The sequence below is a fragment of the Electrophorus electricus genome, chromosome 4, assembly GCF_041902795.1.
Source record: "Electrophorus electricus isolate QZ-2024a chromosome 4, ASM4190279v1, whole genome shotgun sequence".
Classification (NCBI taxonomy): Eukaryota; Metazoa; Chordata; class Actinopteri; order Gymnotiformes; family Gymnotidae; genus Electrophorus; species Electrophorus electricus.
In genome coordinates this window covers 23,989,081-24,004,429 of record NC_137500.1, presented here as the reverse complement: position 1 = coordinate 24,004,429, position 15,349 = coordinate 23,989,081, and the positions used below count along the sequence as shown (strand labels likewise).

Genomic DNA, 15,349 nt, shown 5'->3' with positions numbered 1-15,349 from the left:
AGCATCACAAACCCATAAATCCTAAATCTCTGGGGGTTTCAGAGCACAGTATCTCATCCTCTAATAAGGTCAGCTGGTGAAAACTTGGTCTAGCAGCATGGTGGAGAAAACTACCCCTGCGTCAACGATATGCTTGATTTGTACCATAAAGGCAAATGTTACGTTGTGATTTTGAAGGATGCTGCCATGGAGTCAGGTTGGGAGGGCCCAGAAGCCTTAGTGGAACCAGTAATGTTCTGTTTACAGTTGTGAGGATCTGAGGTGTAATTTGGGTAAACGCATGTAACCGCATATGGTAAAACTGTGAAAGACTAATGAATTAAAAGCCCATAATGGCATCTAATGCAGGAGTAATAATTTCTTTTCTTCTTCACTGCCCAGCTTTGGCTTCAAAACAATGATATGCATGCTGTCCTTACCATCATTTTGGTTATGCAATACAAACAAACCAAAGCAGCCTCTTTTGACTGCCAACACATACTCAAACATTTAAGTATCACTGAATATCAGCTTGCCATGAGAAATGAGTAGCTTGTCATCATTAACATCATTAGCAACAGCTAAAGTTTCTATGCAATATGCATTAATTAAAACTATATTAATATGAAGAACAAATGTAATTGACTGTATGTGCGTGTGTGTCTGTATGTGTTTGTGTAGGTGTGCATGCAAGCGTGCATGCACGTTTAGCTGTGTACATCTGAACACTGATAGAGTTAGACAACAAAATGCAAATCAACAGATAATGTGTGTGTTTAGGCGTACACGTGTGTCTGTCTGTGTGATAAAGTGAGTGTGAGAGTGGTATTGTACTAATGTATTGCCTGAGATGCTGTGGGAGTTTATATAGTGAGTGTTTGTATAGGTGTGCCTGAATGAGTGAGGGTAAATGGCACTATCTGAGGAGCATGTGAGATTAATACAGTATCACCTGTAAATATGTGACACACCAGTGTGTGAATGCGTGTATGCGTACCTTTGTCTGTTTAAGTAAGTGATACTATAATAATGTGATATGTGTGTATGTGTGTGTACCTGTCTCTGTAAGCAAGTGATACTGCATTAATGTGATGTGTGCATGTTTGTCTGTATGTATGCATGTGTGTGTTTGTATGAGTGTGTGTGCATGTGTGAGTTTGCATGTGTTTGTGTGTGTGATTTTGCATGTGTGTGTGTGTGTGTGTTCGTGCACGAGTGCATGTGTTTGTGTGTGTGATTTTGCATGTGTGTGTGTGTGTGTGTGTGTGTGTGTGTGTTCGTGCACGAGTGCATGTGTTTGTGTGTGTGATTTTGCATGTGTGGGTGTGTGTGTGTGTGTGTGTGTGTGTGCGTGCGTGTGTGTGTATGAGTGTGTGTGCATGTGTGAGTTTGCATGTGTTTGTGTGTGTGATTTTGCATGTGTGGGTGTGTGTGTGTGTGTGTGTGTGTGTGTGTGTGGGTGTGGGTGTAGGTGTGGGTGTGTGCGTGTGCGTGTGCGTGTGGGTGTGGGTGTGTGTGTGTGTGTGTTTACCTGACTCAGGATGGGGTCTGCTATCGGCAGGCACAGACACAGTCCTGCGGAGCAACTTGGTGCGCTGGGAGACAGGGCGCCGATCGCTCATAAGCAGAGGATGAACCTACAGTAAAGTTAAACACTCAGTGAGGTGTAACACCCAGAGTACAACATTCACACAGTCTCTCCCCCACAGTACAGTGTTCACACAGCATAGCACCCAGAGTACAACATTTACACAATGAGATATGAGATATTCAATAGACTATGACACCCAGGGCTACACGAGTTGTTGACTGTAAATTCTTTTATTTAGTTGTTGGCTATTGCAATTGGTGTCAGACTATGTTGCGATATACAAATTAAACATCTATCAAATTACTTCACCTCTGACCATGTTCCCAACTCTACCGCATTCCGGACCGGAAACCTATTGGCCATCGGCTCCACCTACTCATCACCTGTGCCTGGACGCTACCCCTACTCAGCTATATCAGGCATTGAGAAGTCTTTCGCTCCCACGCTGAGTCTCCAAGCCGCGAGCTTTCCCTCCCCTTTTGTGCCCCACAATATTTGTGTCACGGAAGGCTCCTCCCCCCACGAGTCACGTGGTATGGCCCGCCGCGTGCAGGGGGACTCACATGTGTATTATTCGTAACCACCTCCCCCTGGGATAGCACACACCTGCACAGGGTTTGGTGTTAAGTGTTTGTCTGTATTTAAACCCCTGTGAGTGTGTGCTCGCTTGTTGGTCATTGTCGTGTGTGTTAATTTAGATCGTTGTAGCCATAACGTTGGTTTGTGTAGTCCTGTATTAATGTATATTTGTTCTCAAGTTTCAAGTTTCAAGTTTCAAGTTTGGTTTATTTGTCACATACATAGTCATACACAGTATAACTCGCAGTGAAATGGTTGAGAGTGCTCTGTCCAAACTGAGGAAAAAGAAAAGAGGGGTGCATAGAGAAATATATATTCTATATATGTACAAAAATATATTATCAATGTATGTACATTATATGTATATTATGTTTATATACACAATGTACAATGTATATGGTTGTGTATATATGTACACAATCTACAGAATGTACAGATCCATTTCGTAGAATAACATATTTACAGTTGTTGTGTTACAAGGTAATTGTATATATATATATATATATATATATATATATATATATATACAGATATACAGTTATGTTACATGGTGGTGGTGGTCCCCACAGTTTATCAGTTTCCCTGATTCAGGGCCCGAATGGCCTGTGGGAAGAAGCTCCTCTTCAGTCTCTCTGTCTTGGTCTTCAGGGAGCGAAAGCACCTCCCTGACCTCAACAGAGAGAAGAGTCTATTGTTGGGATGGGTGGGGTCCTTCACAATCCTCCTGGCGTTGGTCTGGCACTGCTTGTAGTAGATGGTCTGCAGGTCAGGAAGTTCCGTTCTTCGTTTAATGTTAAGCGTAGAGTCATGTTTACTGTCAGTGTTATGTGTGAGTGCCACCTTTGTCGTATACGTTTAATGTCAATAAACGTCACAGTTGAGGGAGTCTGTGTGTCCTGCCCCGCGCCCTACCAGCACTCGGGCCAGCAACATTACAATTTGCCCCACTATATCTGCTACAGAAAACTACCCAGTGTGACATATGGTATCACTAATGTGTTTTATACATATAGCAATATAACTGCAATTTCAGAATTTAATCATGCAGACTACCTAAAAATGAAAGCATTCAGTGGGACACTCTGAATTTAGTGTGATGGAGAGCACAAGGGTGCATCTCTCACCATATTACATCACTTCACATCCAACACTTTCCACAGCACAGATCATTCAACAGAACTGAGTGATATTATGTCCAACTTGCACCTTGTATAAGCAGCCCCCTGATCAACACTTGGTCACACCACCTCCAGGTCTGCAATTACAGCTGCAAGGCTATTTTTTAGTCAGCTTTGCATATCTGGATCCTGCCATTTTTCACATTGTTCCTGTAAAAAATTTCTCAAGCTCTGTCAGATTGGTTAGAGACCATTGGTGACCAGCAGTTTCAAATCATGCCTCAGATTTTCAGCATTGAGGGATTTGACTTGGCTACTCCTCTGTACCTTTGGCAGTATTCTGAAGGTTGTTCTCATGTTGGACGGTAAACCTCTTGTAGTCTTTTGTACATTGAAACAGGTCTTCTTCAAGGATTGCCCTGCATTTGGCAGCATTCATCTTGCCTTCAACCCTAACAAGTTTACTATTTCCTGCAGATAAAGAAGCACCCCCACAGCATGGTACCGCCATGGTGTTTTCAGGGTGATGAGCAGTGTTTGGATTGTACCATACTTTGAGGTGGGGATGGTGTTTTTGGGGTGATGAGCAGTGCTTGGATTGTATCATGCTTCAAAGTGGGGATGGTGTTTTCAGAGTGATGAGCAGTATTTGGATTGTACCATGCTTCAAGGAGGGGACAGTGTTTTCAGGGTGATGAGCAGTGTTTGGATTGTACCATACATAATGCTTTGTCACAAAGCTGAAAAGTTTGGTCTCACCAGACAAGAATAACTTTTTTCCAGAATTATGCTGAGACTCCAATATGCCTTTTGGCAAATTTCCAAAGTAATTTCAAATGGCTTTTTTCCAAAAAATGTTTTCTTCTTGCCTATCTTCCTTAAAGCCTAGCTTTGGAAAGTCTCCAAGAAATTGTTGTCCTGTGCATCGCTTTTCCCATCTCACTGCACATCTCTGCAGCTCCATCAGAATAACCTTTGGGTTATCGGTTGCTCCTCTAATTACTTAATCAGTCCTCCTTAATCAGTCACTGACTTTCCATGAATGGAATGGATTCGATGGGGCTCTATGGAGTGAACAGATTTTGGGATATTATTTCATAACCACACCCTCGACTTTGGTCGTCATGATATGTGTGTAAGTATGCTCTCAAACTCTGGTACCTTCCAGGACAAGATGTATTTTTTATTGGGATCAGGTGACACTTGAATTGCACACAGGTGGACGTTAGGGGGTGTCTGATGACAACTGGTTGCAGCAGAATTAATTTAGGTATTCATTCAACTCAAAGCAATGGGGGTTAACACTTATGCAATCACAATTTTTAGGTTTTTTATGTGTGTATCATTTTGCAAACTATATCAGCTCTCTTCACACTTCATTTTATTTTGGGTAGATTCATGACATAAATTTCCAGTAATGATAATTTATATTCCAGGTTTAAGAAAAGAAAACGTGAAGATGTTCAATGGAGTGATTATTTATGCACTGCACTGTAATCTACTCACATGCTATTCTATTACATCTAATTACATGCTATTCTATTATATTTTACCTACATGCTATTCTATTACATCTACTTACATGTCATTCTATTACCTATAACATGCTATTCAGAATTCATTCTTGATCTTAGTAAAGCAATTATATAGCACTGTTTTATATATATATATATATATATATATATATATATATATATATATATTTTTTTTTTTTTTTTAATTGCTTTACTATATATATATATATATATATATATATATATATATATATATATATATATATATATATATATATATGTTTAAAACGCCACTGATAAGATATAAAAAATACACTTTATAAAAACGTTCGCCACACAACTATAGCACTCAGAATACATATTTTGTTGCTGTTTTATGTAACATAAAACCATTAAACCATTATCTGAATTCAGGAAAATATGCCAAAAATGGTGGAAAGCAGATTAAAATATAAATAATCTTTAGGAGTGGGGGGGGGGGGAGGTAAGGTGTCAACAGCTCCATTGGAGCATCTTCTGTGTTCTTTAACTCTAGTTGTACCAGGAGGTCTTAAATCCATCCAGCATACCTCCAGGGCTGGGAGCGGGTCTGAAAGTTGGGAATGGGTCTGAAGTGAAGCACAGCACCGGCACTACACACCAATAAGGTTTTATTTGAATAATAACAAGTGGCCACTGCTTCCACATCAAAACAAACACGCAGTAATCTTTAAGGCGCAGTAGCCTGGAGCGGAGACTAGAGTGGCGGGAGAGGAACACACAGCCTTTTATGTGGCTGCGCCATTAAGCCAGCATTTAACCACCTGGAGCAATATTTTTATCCTGCAGACATTTGCGCTATCAAAGCTTTGCAAAGACGCATATACACACACACGCGCGTGGTTAAAAAGTGAATGTGTGTTTGTGTGTTCATATAGACATTCATTTAACAGTAATCTTAGAATTCCAGACACTGAACAGCAATCATAAAAAACAAGATTTCATATGATTCACAATATATCTGAATGTCTGTGCTGAAATAACTACTTCACAGACAGCTACAAGCGAGCAGGCTTAAATAATAATTTTCAGAAATCTAAAGTGTAAATATCTTCTAAAGGCTGTAACAATTTCCCTTCAATACTCAGAGTCTGAGACCCTTCAAATTGCTTAATTTTAAATCATATAAAATCAGACAATTTTCCCTGCCTTCAAGGATGGACAGATGCACTTTAACTACTCTCAGCCCAATGTGAATGCATCTTTGTGCCAACCTCTGATCTCATCTCAGAGCACAAAAGTGTTTGCTAGGGCAGCATGTACCATCCTGAGTACCAGGCTTCACGCATGTCTGATGGTGAATCGTGTGGCATCTGCATTAATCCATGGCCCATTAACTTCACTTCAAATGGAAGAAAAGAACTGGGGCAGGAAGTGTCAGAACTCAACCGAAGAGCAATTCCGTCCTCTAGTGGCAAAGACTAGAAACACAACAATGTCCAATTTCTACTCTTGTGCAAGCTTACTGTTGTAGGAATAGTGTGTGTGCGCATGCTCGCACCTGCATGTGTGTATGTGTGTGTGTGTGTGTGTGTGTGTGTGCGTGTACCTCTTCTTGGTCCAGCATGTAGAACTGGTCTCCGTCTCGGACGCGGAGCGGGCGGCTCCAGCCGGGGGAGTCGTGGGCGTGGCCATTCAGAGGAGTGTGAGGCCGGGAACACGGAGACACACACCTTCCATCTGGGGCGGGAGAAAAAGAGGGAGAGCAAGAGAGCGAGAGAGGCAGAGAAAGAGAGAGAGTGGGAGACGGGGGAGGCAAAGAGCCAAAAATATAGAGAGAGGACGAGAGAGAGAAATAAATCCTGAATGTACAATTCTGTATTTTCATGAATGTAAAACACACCTTTAATTTTCTTAAGGTAACATGAATGGAGATCGGCATATTTTCATAGCATACAGACAATTTCTTTACACAGCAAGCTAAACATTAAATATGTTTTAAGCAAACCCCCAGCGGAGCAGGGGGAAAGGACAGAGCTACTGCTGCTCTTCGACTGCAATAAGACTACTCAGTACAGGATATATACTGTATGGTGCAGTACAGATGATGCACACACATACATACACACACACAAGCAAGGAATTTAAAACTCATTCTGACACTGCTTTTGTGTCCTGTTCGCCCCCCCCCCCCACACACACACACACACAGAGAGAGAGAGAGAGAGAGAGAGAGAGAGAGGAAGATGGGTTATAGCCCAAGAGATGTCACTTCCGTGACGCCCACTCTATTTCACGCGCTCACACACCCCCAGCCTGTCTCCATGACAACTCAACACGGAACAGACTGAAAAACCACTAAAAGAGAGAGGGATTAGGAGAGAGAGAGAGAGAGAGAGAGAGAGAGAGAGAGAGAGAGAGAGAGAGAGAGAAAGGGAGAGAGAGGGACAGATAGAGAGAGAAAGAAAGGAGGGAAACAGAGACAAAGAGACAGAAAGATAGAGGGAGAGAAAGGGACAGAGACAGAGAGAGAGAGAGAGAGAGAGAGAGAGAGAGAGAGAGAGAGAGATTGGAATGGGGCAAAAAAAGGGAAGGAGTGATGGAAGGAGAAGGAGGGACGAGAGGAGAAGAACTATTTTAGAAGAGGGAACCAACACTTTGTTCCCATAGCAACCATCATGGATGTGCAAGAGTGAATAGTCTCCCCACTCTCACCCCCCCATCTCTATCTTTCTCTCTATCTCTCCCTCTCTCTCTCCCTCTTTCTATCTCCAGCTCTCCCTCTTTCTCCATCTCTGTCTCCATCTCTCTATCTATCTCTCTCCCTTTCTCTCTATTGCTCTCTTCCCCACTCTCTGAATCTAAAGTGTATGTAGGTGTGCGTGTGTGTGTGTGTGTGTTGCAGGTGTGGGGGAGATCTTTCTACTAAAGAAAGAACACTGATTGCATATTCTCATTCACAGGCACGTGTGGTGAGTAGCACAGGCTGATGGGGTTACGACTCTAGAGAAACTCAGAGTTGTGTTTCACACTGTCGGTGCTCAGTGGATCGAAAGCTTAACCTCACCACCCCTCAACCACAAGGTCTTCAGCCTGTGGTAGTCAGCTGGTCCATGCCAACTGGCCAATTGGCCCTGTCTTCGGTGCCAATGTGGAGAAGCTTGCGGTTTCTGAGTATCAAACATGTAGCGTGCACGTACGACGCTCCTGTTGCATACCTGGTAGAGCGGGTAGGGCGAAGCGCTAGGTGTAACACCAAGGTCATGGGCTCGTCTCCCAGGAAGCACATGTGCTGTCATACATCCAGTCATACTTGTACATATCTAAGAGACTCTGAATAAGAGTATCTGCCAAACGTCGTGAACACATGGACAAGCAATCGCTCCTGCGGGTCTTGGGTGTCAGTAGTCTGCAAATCCTTCTCAGGCTTTTTAATATCAGTCACTGGTTTATCTTACATATCTTCCCGCCGTATTATCAAAGTGCCCTATTTAACATCAAAACCGCACTATCAACATCATAATCCCACTCCCAACATCATAATCCCACTATCCGGTGTGGCAGGGAGCAGGATGAGTCCCCCTCAGGAATCTTGGCTCCTCCCAGGGATTACTCCTCATGCCCAGGAAGTGAGTCTTTCCCTGCCACCATCGCCCTCAGCTCGCTCAGTAGGGCTCTGGATCCAGACTGCAATAAAGTGGCTTTGCGAGGCTGTTGACATTATAAAGCGCTGCACGACTAAAGCTTGATTATGTAGGAAACATCCAGCTACTCCGTTGTTAGGGGTTGTAGAGTGCGCGGCTACAGCAGTGCGTTGACTACAGCCTTTAAAATTCAGCTGTTCATGGGAAATGAACTTCCTCTTGGGTGTTTACCTGCTTCGCAGTGACTGTAAACATTAAAATCGTACATCTACACATATGTCTTTGTTGGAATTCAAGCAGTCTAGGCCTGCCTCAAAACAGCTGCATGGGGGTTACATGCAGCACGGTATCCAGGTTGGAAGGTTTCTCTGCAGAGATCTGCGCAGCGCCAAGCCACAGCTACACCACCTAGTACCCCTCGAAGCCTTCCCAACCCACTCTGCAGTTTTATTCTCATATTTTCCCAAGGCCAGGAGTCATATGCAGCAGTGTGGGAACAGCATGTACGTAGCAGGTATGTACCTTCCAGCGCTCCACACATGATGCCAGTGAGAGCCAGCGAGTCAGAAGAACAATTTCAACCATCTCCCTAGTTAAGACTTGTTAGAGCTCCTAACCAGAACAAGCGAAACATCCCAGATCATTTACGTTCAGACCAACATCACGCACGCACGCACACACACACACTGCCACTATGAAACATACTAAGCATGTCTATGAATGGCCATGCACTTGCACTGTTGGGGTAGCTAATCCATGTTCCACTCAACTCTCCTAAGTAGCATGTTTTGAACAGGTTTGTGAAGCAGCCTTCGCACGACTGGAGGCACTGTGTGCTGGGGTTCCGTGTGCGGGGATTGCGTGTGCTGGAACTCTGTATACTGGGATTCTGTGTGTGGGGATTCTGTGTGCTGGGACTCAGTGTGCTGGGACTTTGTGTGCTAGAACTCTGTGTGCTGAGGTTCCGTGTGCTAGGGCTCCTTTCTCAGACTACACACAGGCTGCCTCGCACTAGACCAGAGAACTTTAATACACGGCGAACTAACATTGCTAGAGGACTCGTGTTTATATTTTTAAAATGTCCTGATAGGGCTTTAAGGTGCAGTCTGGCTAGCGAGTTTTATTATTGTAGGTCATATGTGTTAAAAAAAAAAGAAAAAGAAGCACAGTTGGTGTGCATTTGGCTTGTGTCCTTTCACTGTAGCCCGAGTTCGAGTGCCAGGCATCCCACAGGCTCGTGGTGGGCGGCCCAGTCACAGCGGGGCTGTGGAAGTGGGGCAGTGCTAGTCACTCAGGGCTCTCTGCTAGGTCGCACACCGCATCCAGAACTGAGCAGTTAGTGCATTCACCTGCTGCACTGTGTGAGTGGCGATGGGACTGACGTGTCGCCGGAGGAAGCATGTGCTAGTCTGTGCTCTCACAGGCTAGTAGCTACTGACAAGAGAGGGAGGCTGGACAGAAGCTGTCTAGCCTTACAACAGAGAGGAAACTGCAGGCACATTCATGCCCAGCACACACTCAGTTCTTAATCTCACGCCACTTTGGCCCTTAAAACTCCAATTAGTGCTATCCGAGGAGAACCGGTGGTTCTTTCTGAAGATGCCATGGGCAGAACTTTTCCCATCTCTGCAATCTTTCATTTGCGTATTTCAAATGAATTCTGCTGTGGTTTTAATTTATTGAGGCTTTGGGGTTTTGTTTTGTTTTTTTTACATTAGATCAGATTTATTAATTCACATGCTGTTTGTTACATGGGGTGACACTTAACAATTCATTTACATTTACAGCACGTGGCATACACTCTTACGCAGAGACAAACATATCTTTCAGCATCACAGCTCCCTGGGAATCAAACCCATGACCTCGGTGACACTAACACCTTGCTCTAAAAAAAACTTGAACAGGGTTAAATTCAGGTTTTAGGGAGCAGGTTACAATATCAGTCTGTACTAGCACATTTAAGCACATACCAAGCGTTCCACAGAATCTACAAAGTTAGGAACCCCCTGAGGTTCTACATGGAGAAAAGGCAGAGAGATAACCTGGACTCGGTTCTTCCCAACTGCACTCGCTCACTACAGATTACACCGAGACAGCATAAGCGCGATTCCAGCCAATGGTTTATTGCTTTGAACTGTAATACTAAATATTTCTAAAATGCTTTTTTGTTCCATCATCCAGTTCCTTTCTTAATGTGAATCTGTGGTCACTATACAATTTGCAACAAGTTACCTTTCATTATGTCTTACTTTTACATACAATACCTAGTGTTTCTAAATGTGTTATTTATCTTTGTTTAAATATTCATGTTAATTCATTTGACTGTATGTCATGATGTCATAGTATAATGTTGTTTTTGAGTGTATTTTTCATTATGTAAATGTAAGTGTACAGCATAGATCATAATGACTAGTGCAATAATTGTTAATTCTACAACTCTGGATTTCTCTCACTTTGTGTACACTTGGTTCTTTGTTCCTTAATTAACATTGCTGCATACGGCACTTTGCATGCTGCTATGCTGGAATGATTGACTTTCCTCACAGGGATTATCTTAAATGTAGTCCTCGTGGCCCAGTGGACTACACCCAGTCTAATGTCTTCCAGTGAAACTCTCTGGCTAATTAAAAAGCCAGACTTGAGTTATACGGGCCCTCACACTGCCGTGAATACATGTACACACAGCAAGAGTGGCAATCAAACCCTACAGCACATTAAGTTCTGAATGAGGCTCAGTATACCTCTAAATGAGGAAAGTACTGAATGAGGCTGAATGCACCACTAAATCAGGGCAGTACTGAATGAGGCTGAATGCACCACTAAATCAGGGCAGTACTGAATGAGGCTGAATGTACCACTAAATCAGGACAGTACTGAATGAGCCAGTAAAACAGCCTGTGTTTCTGAGGCCAAAAGGCAAGATAGCCTTTCATGATACTGCAGCATCCCCCTTCGTGCTCCACAAAGTGCCTGTGTGTGTGCGCACGTGTGTGTGAATGAGTGGGGGAATGTTGGGGGTTTCTAACTGTGTGTGTGTGTGTGTGTGTGTGTGTGCGCACGTGTGTGAATGTTGGGGGTTTCTAACTCTGTGTGTGTGTGTGTGTGTGTATGTATGTGTGTGTGTATATGTGTACGTGTGTGTGTTTGTGTCCACACATAATCCTTTGTAGCAAATAATCCCCAACACACTTAACCCACCTGCTTGAAGTCATGATTGATGATAATAACTGCTAGATGAAGTCAGGTGTGCTCCTGCTTGGTGGGAATATTAGCTTGTGCCCACACTGGCCTTTATAAGTGTTACAGTGATTACAGCACAACCAACTGAGAATTTCTTTTTCTTTAATTTTCCTTAAAGGAACATTGCACTGGCATCAGTAATTATGAGCAATATGCATATTTAAATTCCAAATTTAAATAATTTTACATTCAAAAATGTTTGAAATACTAGACAATGTTCAATGTGTTAATTATTGATGTTCATTTGCATTCACACCATGCGGGTGTCAGGTGATCTGTTTGCGTGGGATTGAATGTAACATTGGTGATTATACCGTGTTGCTATTTAACACAAAAATATTTTGTACAATAACTTGACATTTTGTCATTTATTTATTTATTTGTTGTTAAAAACACATTTGCGAAAATGGGGAAGGAGGCGTTTCGTAATATATGGGAGCTTCTTACTTTTTTTATTATTCCGAGATTAATTTAAGCAGCCACATGCACTCAGGAGTCAGAAGTAGTCCGAACTTCTAGTGGCCTAAGGTGTGCTAGCTATAAGAATTTTCATCCTGTAACAGGAGCCTATAACTGTCATCCTGTAACAGGAGCCTATAACTGTCAGCCTGTAACAGGAGCCTGTAACTGTCAGCCTGTAGCAGGAGCAGGTGGAAGCTCTTACTGAAATATGTGCTTCCATTTGCCTTACTATTGGTAACATTGAGATTTGTGGAAAAGAAGTTGGCTAGCAATACAACTAGCCATAAGCTCAAATCAATCTGCAGTGCTTTCCATGGTAACCAGCCACTTTATCATAAACACACTTTTATTAGAAACAAAATTTAGGAGCACAGTTAAATCTATAACCCTGCAGCTGTTGATATGCATAGTATCTGTTAGCCATCTTTTAGACTAGATCACCACTTGTCAGTTTCCAGCCACAAGACTGGCTGTGTATTGTGTACATACATATACAATTATACATATTCATATATACATTTTACATTGTGTATATAAATATAATATACATATATTGTACATACATTGTTAATATATTTTGTATATATATATAGATATATATTTCTCTATGCACCCCAATTTCTTTTCCTCAGTTTGGACAGAGCACTCTAAAATTATTTCACTGCGAGTTATACTGTGTATGACTATGTATGTGACAAATAAACCAAACTTGAACTTGAACTTGAACTTGGCTGGCAGGATAGTTTTTCACAGGTAGCCGCTCAATCCAGCAGTGACACATGTACAAAGCTGAGCAAAAGCGCCTACTATGGTACCACTATCATGTCAGTACCATGTGACTGCCATACCACTATGTCTTTACAATGCCATTATCACAGCAATACCATGTCATTCCTACTACACCATTACCACACCACTGTATCATTACCACACCATTAACATACAAGGACCATGTCACATCTATGTCAATACTATGTCATTACCATGTCACTACAACACCACTAACATGTCAGTGCTATGTCATTACCATGTCACTACAACACCACTAACATGTCACTACTATGTCATTACCATGTCACTACAACACCAGTAACATGTCACTACTATGTCATTACCACAACACTACTATGTCACCGTCATGCCACTACCATACGACTATCGTGCTAGTACCATACCACTGTTATGTCAGCATTAATGCTATGCTTGGAATAGTCAGGCATGAAAATAATATAGGGTCAGCTCTGTGGATGATGTGATCAGCTACAGTCCATACATTTATATAAGACAGCTGTACCTAATGAAGTATCCAGTGAGTGCAGGCCCAAGATATGTGCATCTAATGCGGTGATTAGCGTATTAGAAGTCAGTCACCGGAACCTCTCTATGCACTCTGTCCCGCACAGACCACTGGAACACTGAGCTTGAATGCTGAATCGTTTTGCTTTGCTAGTGAGCTGCAGGGTGTCTTACGGTGGCTTTGTGTGTGCGTGTGTGTGCGTGTGTGTGTGTGTGTGTGTGTGTGTATATGTGTGCACGTGTGTGTGTGGGGGGGGGGGGGTGCTGCAGGACGGTAATTTGATGGTGCGTTTTGCAGTATGGAGCAACAACACGTTTGAGTCAGCAACAGTAAAGTTACTGAGAGATGGAGCTCATCAGTGTCATAGTCGCTGCGCTGGGTTCTGTTGAGCTGCCATGTCACCCAGCCCTCCCCAAGCACTTATTTACAGGCAGTGGTAGCTCAGTGGTTAAGGTAGTTGAGTAGTAATTGGAAGGTTGCCAGTTCAAGCCCCAGCACCACCAGGGTGCCACTGTTGGGTCCCTCAGCAAGGCCCTTAACCCCTAACTCAAGATGTATTCAGTCATAATTGTAAGTTAATCATCCATATAGAAGTCTTATGGGCAAACATCAAGTAAAAAAATATAATATAAATAAACAGTGTGTGAGGAAGGTGTTATTGGAACTTGGAATGAGCACAGGATGATGTCATTACAAAGGTCACCACATGTATGTATCTGTCTGGTATATCCCTTCAAAGTCTAGTAGTAGAAACCCAGCAGTATAGCTTGGCTGAAGTATATGGAATATACTGTCAATAAAATGGAAGTGTATATATGAATTGACAGTGCTGATATGATTACATCACACCATTAAGGTTTTGCTATTAAAAAGTGGAACCACAACAAGGAGATCTGTATGTGCATTTGATATTTGTATAACAGGAAACAGTAACTGGATCTGCTTAGCCGCTGCTGGAGGTAGACAGGTTTGCATTGTGTTCAAAGCTAACTGGCAGTCTAACCGTGCAGTTTGGACTAAACACAATCAGCGGGGAATGATGCCAGTGCACTGCCACAAATGTTCACCCCTCGGGGATCTGCTGAAGCTGGAACACCTGCTATGGATATGTGGGCTTAATGAACTGGAATGTGTCCCACTCACCTGCCTGATAAAGAATGCCCAGAATATCTTGAGGTTACACATTTTTTGCTTCTCTGAATTCCATCTGGCACTGTTTGTGGGGGAAGGGGGGATGTTTGTTTGATTGTTTGCTTGTTGTTTTGTCTTAAGTGTAGCTGATTCTTCTGTCTCACATTTTAGCCAAACCAATCGATGTGTTCAGAAAAGTGAAAGTTAAGAACGTGACCATAATTTCAAAATAAAAGAGAGCATGTGTCAGTGCCCAGAGCTCTGGAGACTGGCATCAGCTTACAGCTGAAATGTAAGGTGCAACTGAACAGAGAAAACCACAATGGCTGAAAAGGCTCTTTCCTATTGGACAAGCTGCATTGTCTATTCTCCCACCTGGGTCCAGCAAGCGCTCGCGTGTCCCACTCTCTGCACTGGTGATAATGTCCACTGGCAGAGACATTTACTATGGGCTGAGTGGCAAGCTGCTGGCACAGAACAGAATGACAGTAAAAGATTTTCTTTTTTTCCCTCCTCGCATCCCTGGAAAATGGCTCTTTATCGGCAGTGTTTCAAATCATGCCATCGTGCAAGGTGTTCAGTGCAGGTGTTATCTATAGTGGGATTACCATGTTAAAATGAGAGCAGACCAGGACAGGAATTAACCAAAATTTCATAAACATAATCAGTGTGCGTGTGTGTGTGTGTGTGTGTGAGAGAGAGAGAGAGAGAGAGAGAGAGCAACCGAATGAGATAGAATGAGCGTGGTGGGCTGTCTGTAAACTGAGCATCTGGTTCTCGCTAGCTGCTTTATCTGGTCTAAGGCTCTCTCTGTG

General features: G+C 42.7%; 1 protein-coding gene across 5 annotated transcripts in view; it reads right to left on the bottom strand.

Moving 5' to 3' along the window:
* syngap1a (synaptic Ras GTPase activating protein 1a) overlaps positions 1-15,349 on the bottom strand; it is a 73,760-nt gene that overhangs the window by 53,933 nt on the left and 4,478 nt on the right. For all 5 annotated transcript variants that reach the window (XR_014123281.1, XM_081712823.1, XM_081712822.1 and 2 more), the window contains exons 2-3: positions 6,370-6,500; positions 1,511-1,616 (exon numbers count right to left, since the gene is read on the bottom strand). Coding sequence is in view for 4 of the 5 variants with exons in the window: in XM_081712823.1 (XP_081568949.1) it covers positions 1,511-1,616; positions 6,370-6,500 (237 nt within the window). In the remaining variant the exon portion in view is untranslated. The remainder of the gene's footprint in view (positions 1-1,510; positions 1,617-6,369; positions 6,501-15,349) is intronic.